This window comes from Sander lucioperca, chromosome 9 (assembly GCF_008315115.2).
Source record: "Sander lucioperca isolate FBNREF2018 chromosome 9, SLUC_FBN_1.2, whole genome shotgun sequence".
In the NCBI taxonomy this organism is placed as follows: domain Eukaryota; kingdom Metazoa; phylum Chordata; class Actinopteri; order Perciformes; family Percidae; genus Sander; species Sander lucioperca.
In genome coordinates this window covers 25,203,350-25,223,755 of record NC_050181.1, presented here as the reverse complement: position 1 = coordinate 25,223,755, position 20,406 = coordinate 25,203,350, and the positions used below count along the sequence as shown (strand labels likewise).

General features: G+C 41.8%; 2 protein-coding genes and 1 long non-coding RNA gene across 4 annotated transcripts in view; 2 read left to right on the top strand and 1 right to left on the bottom strand.

Moving 5' to 3' along the window:
- Positions 1-8,693, top strand: part of ranbp9 (RAN binding protein 9) — a 33,954-nt gene extending 25,261 nt beyond the window's left edge. The window contains exons 7-14 of one of the 2 annotated variants that reach the window (XM_036004732.1): positions 1,122-1,234; positions 1,550-1,658; positions 2,443-2,597; positions 4,581-4,734; positions 5,924-6,087; positions 6,522-6,673; positions 7,601-7,712; positions 8,511-8,693. In XM_036004732.1, the coding sequence (XP_035860625.1) occupies positions 1,122-1,234; positions 1,550-1,658; positions 2,443-2,597; positions 4,581-4,734; positions 5,924-6,087; positions 6,522-6,673; positions 7,601-7,712; positions 8,511-8,641 (1,090 nt within the window). In that variant the 3' untranslated portion in view covers positions 8,642-8,693. The remainder of the gene's footprint in view (positions 1-1,121; positions 1,235-1,549; positions 1,659-2,442; positions 2,598-4,580; positions 4,735-5,923; positions 6,088-6,521; positions 6,674-7,600; positions 7,713-8,510) is intronic. The other variant, XM_031290975.2, reaches the window with a different exon arrangement.
- A 2,155-nt stretch (positions 8,694-10,848) lies between these two features.
- On the top strand, positions 10,849-12,855 carry LOC118495752. The gene is made up of 2 exons (XR_004898181.1): positions 10,849-11,985; positions 12,038-12,855. It is a non-coding gene; the product is annotated as an uncharacterized LOC118495752 (long non-coding RNA).
- Positions 12,856-15,749: 2,894 nt separating this feature from the next.
- nol7 (nucleolar protein 7) lies at positions 15,750-20,296 on the bottom strand. Its single transcript, XM_031290980.2, has 8 exons — positions 20,057-20,296; positions 19,558-19,618; positions 19,404-19,459; positions 19,279-19,304; positions 19,046-19,130; positions 17,520-17,641; positions 16,646-16,723; positions 15,750-16,274 (listed from the first exon to the last, which is right to left on the bottom strand). Exons 1-8 carry the CDS (start codon positions 20,239-20,241, stop codon positions 16,201-16,203), a joined length of 687 nt encoding a protein of 228 aa, XP_031146840.2. The 5' UTR covers positions 20,242-20,296; the 3' UTR covers positions 15,750-16,200.
- Positions 20,297-20,406: the final 110 nt, after the last annotated feature.

Below are 20,406 nucleotides of genomic sequence, written 5' to 3'. Positions count from 1 at the left end.
TGATAGAATGCTAGTTTATGTCCCCATCTGGAAGTCTTGACTGCTCGTTTTATTTTGACTCAAAGACCTCCCGTTCAAGAAAAGCACATACATTATTAACCATGTTCCTGTTCGTAAGATTAAATGAAAGGCCGTAGTTCTGTTTTTGGCTGATCAGGTGTATGTGTGTGACGAGATAAAGGGCCCTATTTTAACGATCTAAGCGCACGGGGTGAAGCTCCTGGCGCAGGTGCGTTTAGGGCGTGTCCAAATCCACTTTTGCTAGTTTGACGGCGGAAAAAAGGGTCCGTGTGCTGGGCGCATGGTTCAAAAGGGTTGTACATAGTGTCTTCATTAATCATAGGTGTGTTTTGGGTGTAACATGCAATCAACCAATCAGAGATCATCTCCCATTCCCTTTAAAAGCCAGGCGCGTTTGGACCTTGAGCATTGCTGTTATGATGGAGGATTTGCACCGTAATATTTTTATTTGTAATCTTCTGCATGTGTGTGTGCTGCTGTGTGTCCCTGTGTGTGTGTAACAAGCATAGTGTGCGCGCGCTGTGCATAGGCCTAGGAGCATTTTACTAATTTGCTGTTAAAATAACAATGAAATTCTGAGTTATTGACTTTAGACCAGGTTTTTGTTGGTCAATGGCGCGATCACTTCCCACTGCCTCAAGATAGCAATACAGCAAGAATTCACCTGAACACACCTCCCTGTAAGACCAGCACACCCATGGGCCACAGATGGGCGCAGGTGCATTTGCTATTTAAATGACGCGGGCGCTTAACGTTCTTAAAATAGCTAAGACACTTGCGTTGGGCTTTGCGCCGCGCTGCGCCGGGTGCTAGATAGGGCCCCTAGGCTACAAGACCATGTGTACTGTTCTTACACTACTACGGGTCTATCAATGATGTTCAGTTCTGTAAATTCCTTTAGTTACTCTGTCATCATAGGTTGTCAGGGTTCCCACACATTTCATGGAGAAAATTTCTCTTTCATGACTTTTAAAAAGGGGCCCATAATAAAAACTTAAAAGATAGGACCCCAAAGAGCGTTATGGTCTGAATGATTTCTCCCGCTGGCGCTTCTAACCACTGATTGCGTTTTTGGTTTCTCTTGTCCCTTGTCTCGTCAGGATGGTGGCTTCCTACCTGGTGCACCACAGCTATTGTGCCACGGCCGAAGCCTTCGCCAAATCCACAGACCAGGCCGTGCACGAGGAGCTGGCCTCCATCAAAAACCGACAGAGTAAGAGCCCCTTCTGTGTTTGCATGTTCCTAAAAAATGCTGGCGCCAGGCTTACAAATGCACTAACGGAACAAATCTTACTTCATTATGAGGTGCAACTAATCTCCTAAGAAGCTTAATGTTTAATTTCATTAAACACTAGGAATGCAAACATGCAATGTTGTTGAATCGGTTTTTTTGTGTTTACCTCTATGGAAATATTACTCCAAATCTCAAACTTATTTCGGTGCCAGGCCAGCACTCGAGACGACATCACCGTGGGATAACGTAGTATGAGCGTTACCTCGTGTAAACATGTTCCCTGTCGGTTTGCAGAGATCCAGAAGCTGGTGCTGTCGGGTAGAATGGGCGAGGCCATCGAGACCACCCAGCAGCTCTACCCCAACCTCCTGGAGAGGAACCCAGACCTTCTCTTCATGCTCAAGTAAGCCCAAGGCTGCATTTGAATGTGCATTATTTGCCGATTGGAAGCCTCCTGTTACTTAAAAGTACCAAAGAAAAGACAATCTTTCAGGCAAATCCTGCTGCTTTCGGTGCAGAAAGCTGATTGTCCACTTTTGGGGGCATCTTTGACTCTTTAAAGCTGAAAATGATGTCGTGAATGCAAAATTATACTTAAAGCTATAGTGCGTAGTTTCTGTTGCCCCCATGAGGAATTTTAAGTAATGACAACAAAACTGTCAGCACACCGTCCCCACCCCTCCTCCACACAGTTGCTAGTAGCCAAGGAGGACACGGAGGATTATAAAAACATGATGGACTCTTCCAGAAGAGGTCATTATCTTCACTAGAGTTTCTGCGCGCGAAAGTCACCGGACGCCCCAATCTTCTGAACATAGTCATACTGAGAAATCCGGAGAGAGTTGTGTGGAGCTGATAGTCTTAATTAGCTTTGTAGCAACTCATTTGGCAATGGCTTGAATGTACCGGACGTTCATTAATATCAAAAAGTTACGCACTAGAGCTTTACAGAAAAGGGGATTGTTTGTTAATTTTTTCTCTTTCTGTAACTTGTCCTACTACATGTGTCTACTATAATAATTACAATTTATTTAATTGTATTTGCTCACACTTAATCCTTTTTACTCTACATCTGTTCCCCCACCTTATATATATCACCTTTGCCTCATTTTGTTTGCATCTCTTCCCTCTTTTCATTCCCTTCTTGCTCTTCCTTTCCTCCCTCCCTCCCTCCCGTGCGTCCTCAGGGTGAGACAGTTCATAGAGATGGTGAACGGGACGGACAGCGAGGTGAGGTGTCTGGGAGGTCGCAGCCCAAAGTCTCAGGACAGTTACACCGGCTCCCCCCGGACCTTCAGCAGCCCCAGCCACAAAGCCAGCAGCTCCCAGCCCTACCTCCCAGGTACCGTCCAGCTGGGCTCGGTGCATTCACATCTGGCGATTACAACAGATTTATAAATACGTTTACCATTTTTACACCCAGTGACAGCAATTACCTTTTGTAGAGCCCAGTATCTGTTCTGCCAAATGTGCTTAGTGTGATCCAGGCCCCGAAGAAGTGCGCTCAGCCTTGCAGCTAATTTTGGCCCCTCGCGGTATCGCAGAGCAAAATCCCCCTGCGGCTCAGAAAAAGATTTTTCATAGGCCTCCATTGTAAAAAGAAATGTCTGTAAAAGTCATGCCCGGACACCTCGGACTGCAAACAAGGTTGATTATTCTCTTTCTGTTAAGAATTGTTAATCCATTGACCTTTTTATATTTGAAAAACGTCCCTAGAGCCGAGAAAAGCACTTTAAAAACCTGTGATATCACCACAATGTAAAGTCTATAGGCAGGGCGGGAACTCGCGTGTGGGGCCAGCAGGAGAAACACTACTGATCATATTCAGTGGGCGGCATATCACGGCAATGAACCAAGAAGCTTAGAAACTTTTTTGGTGTATACACCAGACAATTAATGCCGTAGAACTAAATAGGCACCATTTTAGGATCCTGTATCTAGTTAATATTATACATCAAAGTTCTGATCACAGACAGCTTTGACATATTTACACAGACTGAGATCTTCCTTGTATCCCTTTAAGCCTTACCTTAATTTAGCCAGGAACACCAACAGCGACTGTGCAGTTCACTGAATTTATTTAACATTTATATTCAGGGAGCCCTGAAGAGTTAATGTTAGTGACGATCGACATCGATCTCTAATCGCAAGCTGCGACCAAAATACAAGTTTATTTATTTTTTTATTTATTTTTTTTCAAGCACCATTTAACCCTTGTGTTGTCTTCCCGTTGCCCATTTGTTGTTCTTTTTCTACACTTTTCTCAACGTTTTTGTCGATTTTATTCCAATTTTTGGGTGTTTTTTCTTTTTTTTTTTTTTTAAATTATGTTTGTCCCTTTTTTTTTTTTTTTTTTTGGTCACTTTTTACGATTTTGTTGGTCACTTTTTTTCAGCGTCTTTAAAAAAAAATGTTTTGTTGATTTCTTTTTTTTTTTATTTTTTTTTCCTGCGTTTTTGTAGCTTGTTTCAACATTCTTTAGTTCTGATATAGAAAGTTTTTGTAAACTGGTCGTAACGGGATGTAACGAAGTACATTTACTCAAGTAAAGTACCTCAAAGTTGTACTTAAGTACTTGAGTCTTTTCTTGTCATGCCACTTTCTACTTCTACTCCGCTACATTTCAGAGAGAAATATTGTACTTTTTACTCCACTACATTCACCTGACAGCTTTAGTTACTAGTTACTTTACACATTAAGATTTTTGCAAACAAATCACATGTAGTTTATAAAACACGACATTTTATTATAAATTAAACTAGCCAACAATATAACGGCCTACAAGTCCAGCTGAAATGATGAGCAGATTAAACACTTAGTAGAAAAGAACTGTTTGGATCATTTCCAGTTTCTAAAATGTGAGGATTTTCCTGCATTGAGTACTTTTAATACTTTAAGTACATTTTCCTGATGATACTTACATACTTTTACTTAAGTTGCATTTTCAATGCAGGACTTTTACTTGTAACAGAGTATTTTTACAGTGGGGTGTTTGTATTTTACTTTAGTAAAGGACCTGAATACTTCTTCAACCACTGTTTTTAAGCACCATTTAAGAAACACGTTGAACTACAAATATTTTCTTTTTTTAAAGTCTCCATATTTCCTCTGTTTCAAGGTTTGGCATCAGATTACCAGTGAGTTTGAGTTTGTAATCGCTTTGACCAATTCTGGCTTTGCTGCAGAATAACGAGCTGCACCTTTTTAAATAGGAAACCGTTAGTTGAAGAGGACTCCTCAGTGTTAGCAGAGCCTTCTTTATGTTCGGTAAAGGCATGTGTTAATAGTCAAAAACGTGTCCATCTTTCACTCTTGTTGTTTTTAGGGACCGACAGCAACTGCTGTAATGGCGTGACGACCAATAAGAGCCACAGCTCCTCCCCTCACAGTCACAAGCCCTGCCCCCCCGGCTCTGGCTCCACCCCCCCAGCGTCTGACGTCAGCCTCAACGGGAGCCGCAGCCAACAGCCCATAACCAGGTACTGAGCCAAACCACGCTGACACACGAGCGTTTAATTTAATCTGCTCATAAAGCTTAAATGTATGCTCCGAAACTGGCGGTGGAGCTGGAAAAACAATTACTCAGAAAAAACACAAGTTCCCTGTTACTTTATTTCTCTGCAGATATTATAATTTTTGTATTTACTCCTAAAACGAAACTTATATTCTGCATACTTAACTGTATTCAATAGCATAAATTTCCTTCAAAGTGTAAGCTTAAAGGACAATTCCGGCGCAAAATGTACCTAGGGGTTAATAACACAGGTACCGAGTCGACCGATCTCTGGGATATGTTTTAATGCTAATCGAAGTTGACCAGTTTTAGCGCAAACCGCTAATTAGCTTGTAACGCTAGTCATCAGGGCACTGGTAAAGTAAAAAGAAATATCTATTTCTATAACACTAACAAGGCTAAAAATAGCACCACACTTAACGGTAGCATAATGAGGGTCCCTACATGTAAACCGAAGCATTGAGAACTTTGTAAGTGTACAGACAGTTTATTAAAAAGATAGTTTAGAAACAGTCTCGACCAGTCGAACCACGAACGCCGCGCGTGAGCTACGTTACTGGTTACACGGCATTCGTGGTACGACTGGTCGAGACTGTTTCTAAACTTATCTTTTTAATAAACTGTCTGTACACCTACAAAGTTCTTCGGTTTACATGTAGGGACCCTCATTATGCTACCGTTGAAGTGTGGTGATATTTTGAGCCTTGTTAGTGGTGTAGAAATAGTGATTTCTTTTTACTTTACCTCTGCCTTATAAGCTAATTAGCGGTTAGCGCTAAAACTGGTCACATTCGACCTTAAACTTCTTGCTCAGATAATGATGTATCACGCAGGCCAAGGAACTCGTGTATGCATCATAGGCCGGTACATTTGCTTAACTATGGTTAAAAAAAAAAAAAAAAAAAAAAAGGGGGAGAGTTTCTACACATACTTCCATTAAAAGAAAGTTGTTTCAAGTTTTAAATGATGTTAGTTCAACCAAAAAAAAATACTTTGATTATCGTTCCTTTTAAGGGTCATTGTAACTGATGATGATAATAATAATAATATCGTGAAACTGTGACGGTTATCATACTGTGAAAATCTCAGACCACCTCTTGCAACCGTAATGCATAATTTCGCTGCAAGGTCAGTTAATTAGATATCTTGTCCAGGAAATTTGCATCATCTTACTATCTCCTCGTGTCCTGCCTCCGTAGCGATGTGGATATGGAGGTGGACCACTTCACCAACGGAGTGACAGAGTCGTCCTCCAATGGTTTCCTCAACGGCAGCTCCAAACACGCCACCGAGCCCGAAGACTGTGACGCAGACATGGGTGAGTATATTGTGTGTGTGTGTGTGTGTGTGGAGGCATTAGTCACTCAATTTGAGCATTTATCAGCATGCCGTCAGACCGCTGGTTGCCTTTTTGAAGTTAATGTATGCCCTGGTTGATAAGGCTGTGTATTCCGTTAGCTTCTTTGGCAGGAGTTACGTCTAGAATACTGTGATGAACCACTCGTGAGAAAGTTTTCTGCCCTGCCTTTTCTCTGAAGACGGTATCATTCCTTCTGAATGAAATGTCCTGTTTTTTTTTTTTGTTTTGTTTTAAACACTTTGTGGTAATCGAGGCTTGAAGGCTTATTCAACCCCCGCTGCCCTTGCAAATTGCTGGGTAAACACTCCTGCGAAATACCTGTGCTGTGAATGTACCATCACTACATTAAGACATGCTCCATTTTGCACGGCGAACGGGCCGTGGCTCTGCAGAGGTGGAGTCCGCTCAGTCCAAGCGGCAGCTGTGCGGCGGGAGCCAGGCGGCCATCGAGAGAATGATCCACTTCGGCAGGGAGCTCCAGAGCATGAGCGAACACCTGCGCCGCGAGTGTGGCAAGAACTCCGCCAACAAGAAGATGCTCAAGGTAACTATCGTTAAGAATGGTCGCGGAAGTTTTTACTATGGGCCCCTTTTTAAAAGTCATGAAAGAGAAATTTTCTCCATGAAATGTGTGGGAACCCTGACAACCTATGATGACAGAGTAACTAAAGGAATTTACAGAACTGAACATCATTGATAGACCCGTAGTAGTGTAAGAACAGTACACATGGTCTTGTAGCCTAGGGGCCCTATCTAGCACCCGGCGCAGCGCGGCGCAAAGCCCAACGCAAGTGTCTTAGCTATTTTAAGAACGTTAAGCGCCCGCGTCATTTAAATAGCAAATGCACCTGCGCCCATCTGTGGCCCATGGGTGTGCTGGTCTTACAGGGAGGTGTGTTCAGGTGCATTCTGGGAGTATTGCTATCTTGAGGCAGCGGGAAGTGATCGCGCCATTGACCAACAAAAACCTGGTCTAAAGTCAATAACGCAGCATTTCATTGTTATTTTAACAGCAAATTAGTAAAATGCGTCTAGGCTTATGCACAGCGCGCGCACACTGTGCTTGTTACACACACAGGGACACACAGCAGCACACACACATGCAGAAGATTACAAATAAAAATATTACGGTGTAAATCCTCCATCATAATAGCAATGCTCAAGGTCCAAACGTGCTTGGCTTTTAAAGGGAATGGGAGATGATCTCTGATTGGTTGATTGCATGTTACGCCCAAAACACACCTCTGATTAATGAAGACACTAAGTACAACCCTTTAGAACCATGCGCCCGGCGTACAGACCCTTTTTTCCACCGTCAAACTAGCAAAAGTGGATTTGGACACGCCCTAAACACACCTGCGCCAGGCACTTCACGCCATGCGCTTAGATCGTTAAAATAGGGCCCCTAGGTGTAGAAGAGAAAGCGAAGCGGTGTGCTGTGATCTGTTGTTGTTCGTGTCTCCGGCTGCAGGATGCGTTCAGCCTGCTGGCCTACTCGGACCCCTGGAGCAGCCCAGTCGGCTACCAACTGGACGCCATTCAGAGAGAGCCCGTCTGCTCCACTCTCAACAGTGCAATATTAGGTAGGTCGGCTGTCCACGCTGCCTGTATTAAAATATGTTTAAATATGAGCCCTTAAGACATGTAGAAGGTAGCTCTGTCACCTTTTTTAGTTTGAATACATATAGGGATAGCCCCTTGAGATGTGGCATCTAATTTTCGAGGGGGTCCTATAAACACAAATCCGAAATTATACAACCCATACAAACAGAACAGCGTTACGTAACAAACACACACTTCAAATACACAAGTACAGACAGCTTGCTCAACCTCTCTCACCCACACCCCCAGCTGTTGCGCAAGATAATTACATACAATAATTACATCAGAATAAAGAGCAATTGAAGCAGTTTAAAGACTGTTAGTAAACACAAATTAAAAGCATAAACGGGTTGTTTTAACATGAGAAAATGTACTGAACCAGCGGTAATATGTGACAGAAGATTATTCCAATCTGAAGGGGCTTTATATTAGAATGATCTGCATCTAACTTCTTTGAAAATGTAAGGGCATGTCTGAGCTGATATGAAAGATCTACAGTACCAGTCAAAAGTTTGGACATGCTTACTTTTTCACCTGAATGGGAAAGCTTCTACACGTTTGACCGGTACTGGTACATGGTACAGAAAACTTGAGGAAGGACAGTTGAAATAAACATTCTTTTTAATATTTGAATGAACTTAACCCAGTGAAATTGCCTTCTAGATGTAGGCTGTAGCCAATGAAGTGATTCAAACAATGGTGAGTTCTGTATGGACACCTCATCACTCCTGCAGTCCTGACATTGTTGTGTCCCCCCGCTTTCCTTTTCCCCCCTCCAGAGACTCACAACCTGCCCAAGCAGCCCCCCCTGGCCCAGGCCGTGGGTCAGGCCGCCCAGTGCCTCTCCATCATGGCACGAACAGGCAGCGGCTCATGCGCCTTCGCCTCTGTGGACGATTACCTGCACTAGCCCTGTGTACACATATAACACACACACACACACACACACACACACACACACACATACATACACACACATATACATACACACACACACACACATATATACACACACACACACACACACACACACACACACACACACACACACACACACACACACACACACACACACACACACACTGAGGGCCTGTCCAGAAATGGCTTCTTCCGCCTCCTCCATCAGTGTAGTCCTATTGGCTGAGGAGACTCTCCTCTGCACGACAACAAGCAGTAGTTAACCACCTCGCTCGCTTCTTGTTCAGCTTCTGCTGATCGGCATGACGACCGCCGAGGACCAGGGGTCATCTCTGGACAGATCTTTCGACTGCTAACGCACACAACATACATTTAAAACACACACACACACACACACACACACCACCTCCCTTTCCATCGTAAATATGAAATATGCGCCTCCACCTTGGTTGCCCTCGTAAGCCCTCACCTCCACCTCCAGCCGTCCGAGGCTGCGTCTGCATCATTCTGACGGGACAGCAGGGTGGGCGCCAACCAAGAGTAGCTGACTTGAAAATACTCAAACTGGTGTGGACTCGCCGCAGATACCGAGCTCCCCCCTCCCCCCTCCCCCCCGTATATCTGGGGGGGGGGGGGGGCGCATCAAACCGGGGCGGACAGACTGACAAAAAAACAACCCCTGGGTCAAATAGAAATGGAAAAATAAGAAGATACAAAAAAAAAAAGAAAACAAGACGAGAGACCGCCATAGCCGACCACCCTTTAACGTGGTCCCTGTAAACCTGGCTCGTCAGGCAAAAACGTGCGCACACGCACTCATAACAAACGCAGACGCGGAGGCAGGCTGATGCTGAAAACGGGATTGGAAAAAGTCCCATCTCCACCGAGGCTCGCCGAGTGCTCGAACTCCGGCCAACGCGGTGCTCCGTTAGAGATAGCCTACTCCCTCCCTCCCCCCCACCCCCTCCTTCACCTCCTGCGCCGACTCCACGTGGACTCTGGACTTTGGGAGAAGAAGCCAGAGAGAAACTACAGTCTCGACTCAACGTTCCCCCTTTTAAAAACTTTTTGTTTGTGTTTTTCATGGGCGAAGTGGAGGGACTGGGGAGACGTGGTTACCTGGTTTTTGTTTTGAGTTTTTCCAGGTTTACAAGGCATGGTGCAGACGCCGCCGACAATTATTATTATTATTATTATTATTATTATTATTAATTATCATTATATTATTGTTACTTGCATTCACAGTATATTTGTTGAGCGCCAGCAAGAGCAAGTTCCACTTATTATAATAAAGGTCCCGATTCCACGGATTACCAGTGACGAGCGTGTGTACATGTTAACGTTTATATATGAATTTAACAAAATGGAATTATATCGATAGAGTGAAATATTTAGTTATCAAATGAAAGGAAATCATTGAAAAAAAAAAAACCCAACAACAACAAATCCTTTTAATGCTTTGTACCGACACCAGTGACTCCTGAAGCATGCTGGTTGTTCCGAGTGTGTACAAGATCTTATGCCTCCTGTTTTGTTGACTCCGGGGTTCCTACGCAGGTGGGAAGCTGATACGTTTGACCCTTTCCCACATTCAGATTTTGAAAAACATAACTGCTCTGAAGTCCTGAGACAGAGTTTTTAGAATTTTAATTTCACATATTGTGGTACTTTCCGTGAAGTAATCTTTACTAGAGCCTAGCTTAATTTTGCAATTAATGCGAACGAATCGTCAAACGCTTCTGTACAAAGTCTGGAGTTTCTAAAATGGAAACCCTGCGTAGGAACCCTGCGATGATCTCTGACCCTATTTTTACTTGTGACCCCCCCCCCAAGCCCACAGCTGCACAGCAGGTTTGATGCAAACGTTGTTAATCTTTATTTTCGTATTGATGTCTATGCTAATCCTTAACCCACAAAGAACTCAGGAGCCAAAATGTCCCTTTCCTCCTCCTCCTGTTTAGAATAGGAAGGTCCGAACTAACCAAGCAGTTGACCGACACCACACCCGCCTCGATTTACAGTTGGACAAGAGTTTATTTTTTTTTTTTTTTAGCAGCACAGCAACAGATTTTCAGACTCCCAACTCAGAGCAGAAACACAAGCAACAGCAAAACGTAGCTGCTATAAAGACAGCCTCTAAATGAGCTCTGCGTTTGATTTAAAGTCAAACTGAAATAAGATAACGAAGCTGCAGCTATGTTCGCATCATTTTTTTCCCCCAAGAGGATAAAAGTATTCTTGGACATATATGTGGAAACGGTGTCTAAGCTTTTAGCCTCTGAGTGGACGTTTCCCATCTTTTGACTGACAACTGAGAACCGGCATTGCTAGGCGATGCACTAGCGTCAACTTCTGTGGTGCGCTACTGACTGCAAGATATCATAGCCGTGTAACTTTAAAGTCCTTAAATATTGATACAAGTTCTTTTTTTTTAAGTCTTTGTTTTCCAATCGAAAAGTGGAAGCTAGCAAGCTAGGCTAAATAGCGTCTACTCTGAAAGTGGAAACTAGCTGGCTTGCTAACATTAGCACTGATTCCCGCAAGAATGTTAACTTTTCGTTATCAGTGGGGGTTTTGCGTGTCACCTGCAGCCCCCACACTCTGCGTTCGTCCTGGATTTAGGCAAAGGAAGACGTCTTGCTCGTGTTAGCTGTCTCTCTTTAGGATAGTTCCAGAAGTGGAAACGGTAAAATGCTAAATGACCAGAGTGTCGAAAACTCCACACCATTGAGTAGTCTTGTTCACGGCGCTTCATACGTTATGGCGAGATTGTAATAACGACCAAGAGTGACTAATGTACAGAGTTACGTAGGGACTAGGGAGTGTTCAAATCACAGATGGAACTGAGCCAGTGGTTACCAAACTTTAAAACATCCCCTATTCATTTTCATGAAAAAATGTACAGTTTACAAAGTGAAAATAAATGTGGCGGCACTCTTACGGTACCTCAGCGTGTCTCTGTCCCCACTGTGGGAACCACTGAACAAAGAAACGGCTAACAAAGTCCACCCCTGGCTGTTTAACTGCCTGTTATTGTTGGAATTGAAGCAATGATGAGAAATATATTAAGGGCCAGCTCGCACAGATATTGTATAAAACCGATTACAAGTACCGACATCAACAGTTGGTACCAAAAATTCACTAATGTAGGGGGCGCCATTGTTGAAGAAAAATAAAAAACTCAATTACTCATTTTTAGTAATTAAAAGTCTGAACTAATTCGTACTCAAGGCAAACACCTAGGATGTATGAAGTGATTTATTTGTGAATTTTTTTTTTTATTTCAGTTTGCTTTAATGTTGGGTTAACAGAAATGAAATGTGTTGCTTGTTTTGTGTTCAGTTTGACCGATTTCTTAACGTCGACCTGGAACTAGCTCAGACGCTAGTTTACCTTCAGTCAACCTCGACTCTGTGTTGCTCCCTGGAAGGTATTTGCTGTCTAACGTTAGTGTTTTCTAAAGCTGCTGTTGAAATAGCATTCAGGTATGAAAGACCCTTAATTTGCTCCTTTCCAATCTACCCATCATCCCTCAGAGGCGAGCATCCTCTTCCTCATCCTCTTTTTGTCTCAAGTTTTTCTCGGGGCCCCTCGCGTTTCAGTGTGCTCAAAGCACTGACGGGGAAAACAAGAAAAACCATAAAAAAAAAAAAAATTCAGTATTGTCAACAACACTGTGGCTACCACATTTACAAAATAAAGAACCAAATATTTTAGGAAGATGACATTGCAGCTGTGTGTTTGAAGCCTGTGTGTTTGTGCTCGCCACTTGAAGAGAAACAGGACTGCCGAGGCTTTCGCTAGACACGACATCCATCTTTTCCTCTAGTTTTTCCCAGGTGGGACCGAGCTTTTCTGTACATTTTTTTTTTTTTTTGGTTTGTTTCTTTGTTGATTACTTTTCCGATCGCAAGCAGTCACGGCATCCTTTTAGAAAACTTAGACAAAGTGTCTGTTGTCTCTTTCTGAGTAAGGTCTGAAACCTATGCATGCCATAGTAAAGTGGTGGTAAGATCAAGTTAGATGTCTCTCTTATTTTATTCTTTTTGTTCCTCCTTCTTTTAGCCAGTTCACGGTGTATAAGGAAGATGTCAACCAGTAAGTTGTCGACTGCTGACTGTGTGTCCATTTGGAGAAAAGAAAACAAAAAAAAGTGCAATTTGTGTGAGGGTGAAAAGATTTATATTAAAAGTGACAAATGATGAAGGCACTTGTCTGGATGCTGCATGACGCCTGGAGCTGAAGTCTGCCTCCAAACAGTTTTGTCCTGCATTTAGATAAATGTATGGACTCTATGACCAGCGGAGGCTGTTCAGAGTTTAATCCTAAATGACATTTCTGAAGATAATCCTGCAAAGTGTTTTTTTTAAAAACACTCTAACCCACATATGAAGCCTGGAAGAAAAAGTCCACCTTAAAACCCAGTTGTTGATGTAGTTTCTGGCCCTTTTAAACAACTGACCAAACGGACAACTCAGTCGAAGCCCTAACTAACCCTTATTTAAATGATTGATTTAATTTAAGTCCATAATGTGAGAAAATGAAATGCATAACTCATATTCACACTAAGATGTGCACCAACTGGGGCATTTATGTTAAAAATAAACGTATGTGTTCTCTGGTGGACAAACTAAAGTAATTGCGACAGTTACGTTACATGTCATTTAGCTGACGCTTTTATCCAAAGCGACTTAACAATTGCTATATATGTCAGAGGTCGCACACCTCTGGAGCAACTATGGGTTAAGTGTCTTGCTCAGGGACACATTGGTTGATGTATCGCAGTGGGAATTGAACCCAAATCTCCCACTCCAAAGGCATGTGTCGTATCCACTGCACCATCACCCACCCACAGTTGATAATCAAAAACATATTTGGCATTTCTGTGAAGCAAATATTTATTTAATTAGATATCATGTATATACAGTATGCCCAGTGGTGAAATGTAACAAAGTATTTACTTGAGTTTTTCCATTTTATACTACTTTATACTTCCACTTCACTACATCTCAGAGGGAAATGTTCTTTCTACTCCACTATATTAATTTGACAACTGTACTTTGCAGAAATTGATTAATACAAAAAATGAATCGACTAATAAATTGATTAGAAGTTGTTACCCAGCAGTAGTTCAAACGAGCTCCACATTAACCAGCTGCACTAAACATATTAATGCAGTGGTTCCTAACTTTTTTGGTCCGAGGAACTTGCGTACCTCTTCATCAATTCACAATGTGTTCCAATATATAAGACTATTCATTGTATAAAAGTGGATATTGTTAACTATTTTATACAATTGAATTGTCATTAAGGTTGGTTTGGTCAGCAATTATACTACTACAAGCCTTCTAGGCTGCTAGTACTTGGAGTGAACCATTTATCCATTATCGTTACTTTAAGCCATTACTTTTAGCTAAGCCTAATTTTACCTTTTTCAACCGTTAGCTAGGTTGAAATAGTTAGCTAAGAGTTGAAATAGTTAGCTAATGGTTGAAAAAGGTAAAATTAGGGTTAGCTAAGAGTTGAAATAGTTAGCTAACTATTTCAACCGTTAGCTAACTATTTCAACTCTTAGCTAACCCTAATTTTACCTTTTTCAACCATTAGCTAACTATTTCAACTCTTAGCCAACTATTTCAACCGTTAGCTAAAAGTCAACTATTTGTCATTTCAACTTTTAGCCATTTTAACCATGTCTCTTTAGTCATTACTTTGAGCTAGTTATTTCTTCCATTTATTCAGTACTTGTAGCAACTACTGTACTCGCTAACTAGTTTTCTCTTACATAACTGCAACATGTAGTGTTCACGTGTAAAAGTTGATTTAATGGTAATATGTGGATATATTCTTCCAATCAAATCATTTTTTTCAAAGTTGAGCTTTACAATCGTTCCACATACCCCCTATCAACAGCAGAAGTACTCCCTGGGGTACATCAATGATTATAGTCTAACAATATATATTTTGCTGCATAATGAGTACTTTTACTTTTGATACTTTTATTTTGATGCTGTTACTTTTGTACACGTAAGTTTTAATATCGTTTTTTTTTCCTTGTAACTGTATTTATACTCTTTAGTACTGCTACTTTTAGTTAAGCAAAAGATCTAAATAGGCCTATTTCTTTTACCATATGTCCAATAGAAGGGCTGCACAATATAGTTCTTTTTAATCACCATTGCGATACCAACTGGCGCAATAAACACATCGCTAAAGGCTGTGGCACATCGCGAAAGATGCTCAGATTTTTTTTTGTTTAGTTGAAAAAGTATCAGCAGAAAACTGCACTTTAAAATGTAACTTTTTTTTTTAGTGTGGCCTTTTATGTTCAATGAAAGTGTTGGAAATGATTTCCTTTCATTCAACAAGCAATACGTTGAATTTTAGCAGAATACTCAAAGCAGCAGAAAGGCAGAACTGAGCACACTTTAATATCTATTTATCACAAGTAATATCAGTATCGCGATATTAAACGTTATCGCATATTTTCCTCCTATCGTGCAGCCCTATCCAATATATTCAAATTTATTGATACATTTAGAGCTCACAAAATTTATAAAGGCATGAAAAAGAAAAGCGGTACACACATTTCTTTTGTTTGGACTTTCTCAAATCTAGTGCTTTTATTTTGAAAGGTTGGACACTTTTTTTAATCACGGTCTTAACTTTATTCAGTACTCAAATGATAAATTACATCCAGGTATTTCCAACTGGTACAATGGAGTCATGGCAAAGGAAGTGCTTTTTAATCAGTGCTGCAAATTATTTATTTTCTTAATTAAGTCTATAGAATGTCAGAAAGTGACAAAAACAACTTAATGTACAAGAGCCCAAAGTAATGTCTTTAAAATGCTTGTTTTGACCAATCAACAGTCCCGAAAGATATTTTTGTTGACTATCTTACGACAAAGAACAGCTAATCCTCACATTGGAGTACACGAAACCCGCAAATTTCGATCGATTAATAGAGATAATCTAATATTACATTTTTGTTTTGACCTCGGGAAACGTAGATTGACGACAATACAACTAAAGTCTGCTGACTGAGCTTTTCCTGAGCTTTCAAACGCATCTCAGTCTCTGAAGTATATTATTAAAGATACAGATATAACAACAAGCTTTTATTTATACAGTCATTTTACAGAAAACAAAGAGCAGGTCTGATTCTGTTCTGCTCTTTAAGAAACACAGATGAGGGAGCGTCAAACAAAATGTTAAATTCAGGTTATGAGAATCCCATTAATGGCTGGTAGAGCAGTTCTAATGTCTGCGCCTGCACATTGTTCTATAAGTTTCTATCGTTTGAGGGATTCGGGCTGCGGCCGTGTCCACATTAAGTCAATATAATTTGTTGTCCAGGGCGCGTCCCGGCCCAAAGCTTACGTGACGTGACGTCTTCCTGCATGTTTCTGATGGTCGGCCGCAATGGACATCCGTTTAAATTCAGTGTGCAGAAGGAACCGTGAAGTCTGTGCAGCTCGGTGTCGGCGCAGCGAAGGTCAGCTGGCCCGGGGTCGAGGTTTTTTGGAGACGTGCAGTCGGTCCGACTGGTCAGCAGGACGGAATCTGCTGCTTGTGGACCCATCTCTTCTTCAGCTTCTCTGCTTTGGCTTTCTCGTTGCAGGCTGGAGCATCAGGAAGAAGAGACGAGTGATTAGCGACTAGGGCTGCACAATTAAATCGCAATTTTAATCGCAATATGGACTAGTGCAATATCGAAATCGCAGGGTGGGGCGCAATATTTGTTAATGGCTAAATATGTGTCAAACTATTGGGAATTAAGTATTGTGGTGCTGCAGATATAATAAAAATAATCGCAATTAGATATTGTCCTCATATATTAGAGACGGACCAACAATTAGTTTTTGAGCACAATATTCAGTCTGCATACAGATATTTTTTCAAGTCCGTGTGTTATTGGGACACAGCTCACAGTGTTCAGGGTTAAAACACTGTATTTTAGACATCTTTTAAAAGCTTAGTCTACTGAACTCACCCCAGTCTTTCTTGACAAACTGCACTGCCGCACTTTTATTTCTCCCCGTCTTGTTCTGGAGGGAGAGCAGCTCGTTGCCTGAAAGCAGGAGGACAGAAAGTGAAGCGGGTTAATAATAAGTTCAGCCAGACTGCGAATGAAAGTCACGCGTGAAAGCTGTTCATGTCGCCGTCGTGTCCGCAGCAGGAGTCCCAGGGGAGCGGACGCCTCAGTGGGACGAGACGGAGCGTCACTGTAGCAAAGCTCAAATTGAGACAGATCATCGTCTTTGCAGACTTCTGCCACAGAGTGTAGCTTGCAGGGATTTTTTTTTTTTTAAATACACAATAAATAAGACTACTTTGCAGCTTTAACTGACATTAAGTGTTGGCAGTAGTTGGCTGGTCTAATTCTATTTCTTTGTTACTAAATTCCCCTTTAAAAAGGCATACTATGCAACTTTTAAGCCATTACTTTTAGCTAACTATTTCAACCGTTAGCTAACCCTAATTTTACCTTTTTCAACCGTTAGCCAACTATTTCAACCGTTAGCTAACCCTAATTTTACCTTTTTCAACCGTTAGCCAACTATTTCAACCGTTAGCTAACCCTAATTTTACCTTTCTCAACCGTTAGCCAACTATTTCAACTCTTAGCTAACTATTTCAACTCTTAGCTAACGGTTGAAATACCTGTAGGGGGACCGAAGCTGTTAAAGTTGCAAAGTATGCCTTTTAAAAGACCAGAACAAACAATGTGTTAGTCCCCCTCTAAATCCTGTTGTTTCTTTGACACTCAGCCCATTCGCTCCTACTGAAGAAATACATTTATTTTCATTTTAAAACCTTTGAAACTCCTATTTGAGCATGCAGTGTTATCAACGCCAGCTTCTTACTCGTGGTCCGGCAGCTTCCTGGTCCGTACATTCTGGACTGGAGGAAGTCCTCGGCCGCTTGCTGCTGGAAGGATGCCGACTCTCGCTCCTTCGCTGTCTGCACCGTGTAGTTTCCCTTCAGACTGACAACAAAAGGAATCAAGTTTTCTTAGTGGCAAACTTGTGAGAAGGGCTTCAAAGCTCCTAAGTGGCTTGTGAGTGGACCTCAAGTAGGGCTGCACAATTAATCGCAATCGCAATATGGACTAGTGCCATATCCAAATCACAGGGTGGGGCGCAATATTTGTTAAAGGCAAAATATGTGTCTTCTTAATACTTTATTCTAAAATAAAGTATTGTGGTGCTGCAGAGACGTCCCGGCCTACAAATCCTATCATACAGACTACAGAAAAACATCTTTGTTTTGGTACAGACATTTTTTTTTTTCAATAAAAATGAGAATAATTATACAAACATGATCATTCCCTCCAATATCGTGAATCATATCGCAATTGCAATATCAGTCAAAATAATCGCAATTAGACATTTTCCTCATATCGTGCAGCCCTAACCTTGAGTAAAGATTATTTTGTTAAACTACTTTGATGTTCAGTTTGACTGTGGCTACATCTACGCTACTATGTATTTTGCTACGTTCACGCCTCGCATCCGCACTACTCCGGCGTTTCCGAGGCCCTAAAACGGAGACATATGGAAACACTGCTGCCCCCGTTTTTTGAAAACTCTGTAGTCTGGACGGGCAGAAACGGAGACATTTGGAAACGACGATGCACTTCAGTCAGTCTTATCGGTTAGGTAGCTTACAGACCTTTCAGTAACAGTCCCACCTCGTCTTCGCTCCAAACTAATAAATCCCTGCTCTTAGTTTTCACCGTTGTTCTTTCTCCAAAGTATTTTCTGTATTTTAAACTTCTACATCCATGATTTTCACCCACAGAGTAAACGTCAGACACTCGGCTTCCTGTTCACACCGGCACGCACATGCCCAGTGTGTGTAAACAGTCATGTGATATGTGATGTCAGACGTGTTAATACGGACGGAGATTAGTTCTGCTACTGGAGCTAAAACTCTTTGTGGACGGAGATCGTTTTTGTCTCAAAACCGCTGCTTAACCCTTGTGTTGTCTTCCCGTCGACCATGCGTCCTTTGTTTTTCTGGGTCCAAATTTAAAATACATTTTTACAGCGTTGTGGCCATTTTTTCAACACTTGTTGCTTTTCCCCTGACATTTCTATCGCTTTTTTCTGCCCTTTTGTGGCATTTTCTAAACATTTTTTTCCGAAATTTTTTTCACGTTCTTTTATTTTTTTTCTTCACGTTATAAAATTGAATAAAACACCCAAATGCAATGAGAGTAGGGAAATGCTAATTTATTTTACTTGTGCATGGTTGTAAGGAACCATCCACATTATTATTTTTTGGCAATTTGGTTGGAAGAAAACCGAAAAAAAAAAAATGGGTCAAAAGACAACAGGAGGGTTAAATATGTAGACGTAGCCGGTGTGGAAAAGGGGAGTTTACATACTTCCGGGCATGTGCCAGTTTGCCGCTCCTCTTCCTTTTCTTCTTTCTTTGCTCATCCTCTTCAGCCTCCTGTTCCTCCTCTTCAGCTGGAGGGGGGGGGGGACAAGTTGGGAGAAATCATAAGTTACACGGATCTGAAGCTTATTCTGCTGCTCTACTGAACAGTGAACATCCTTCTGGACAAGTGTGTCAGCTTAATGTTACAAAACCGATGGCAGAAATGAGCTTCTTTACCGTCTTCTTGACACTGTTTCTGCGTCCTGTAAATAAAGCAGATTTGAAGGGTTTTTAAAGCAGATGGGAGGAGAAAAATGCATAAAGCAAAAGTGCTGCAGAATTATTCAGACCAGTCAACTTACTGTGAAGGAGCCGAGTCGATTTCCTCCAACACGTCGGCAGGTAAGAGTTTTCTTTTCTGTGGGAAACAGCAGAATGAAGGGAGATGTTATGTATTGACTTCTGCATCATTCAAATGAGTTGAACTGAAAGCTACCATTGGCTTTTAACACACACCTTCTGCTCCTGGAACAGTTCCTGTCTCTTCCTCCTCTTCTCTTTCAGTTGCTCTTTTTCCCTGCAAACATGGAAAAGCAGACACATGAAGCGTTACCCAATGTCGTTGTTATCCTGGTTTAGCGTTAAACGGTCCTTTTTGGCAGCAGACAACGTTCTTTTTTTTGATATAATACAAGTTCTGACTTTGTGAGACACATCCTTCATATCGGCATGAATGCAGTCCAAAAACAGCGCCTCGTTCCGAAAATCCATCAGCCTTTCTGCCGTCTCAAAACTACGCATTTTTGGGAGCGGTGTTGAATTATGAAACAAATTGAACATATAGTGATCTGCTCAGTGCTGAATGTGCACGCCGAAGTCAAAAGTGCTCCACAAGAAGTCAGAATATGTGTTGAATAACTCGTTTTGGGTGTACTTTATTATGCTTATTACTATGGAAACGCCAAAAGGCAGCCCTTTTTGGATGGAGTTTGGTTTTGCGGTTAGCTAACGTTACCTTCTGGCCGTGTCCAGCGCCTGTTTCATGCTCCGTAAAGCCTCAGCCTTTGAATCTTCAAAGGTCACCTCTTCGGGCGCCTCGTCGTCACTGGACTCGAGCATTAAACTGAAATGGTCCGTCTGTTGTTTGATATCCGCCGTCTTTGAAAACGAAGCGCTTTTCCCACGTTGTTTCTTCGCCATGTTTGCTAGCTAGTACGTACACGTCATCACGCAGCGCCACACAGTGACGCTAAAAGAATGTGACCGTAAGGAACGTCTGGTCTGCCCTCTAGTGGCAGAGAGGAGAATCACAACAACAACAAATACACATATATCTATTTATTCTTTACTATTAACCCTCGTGTT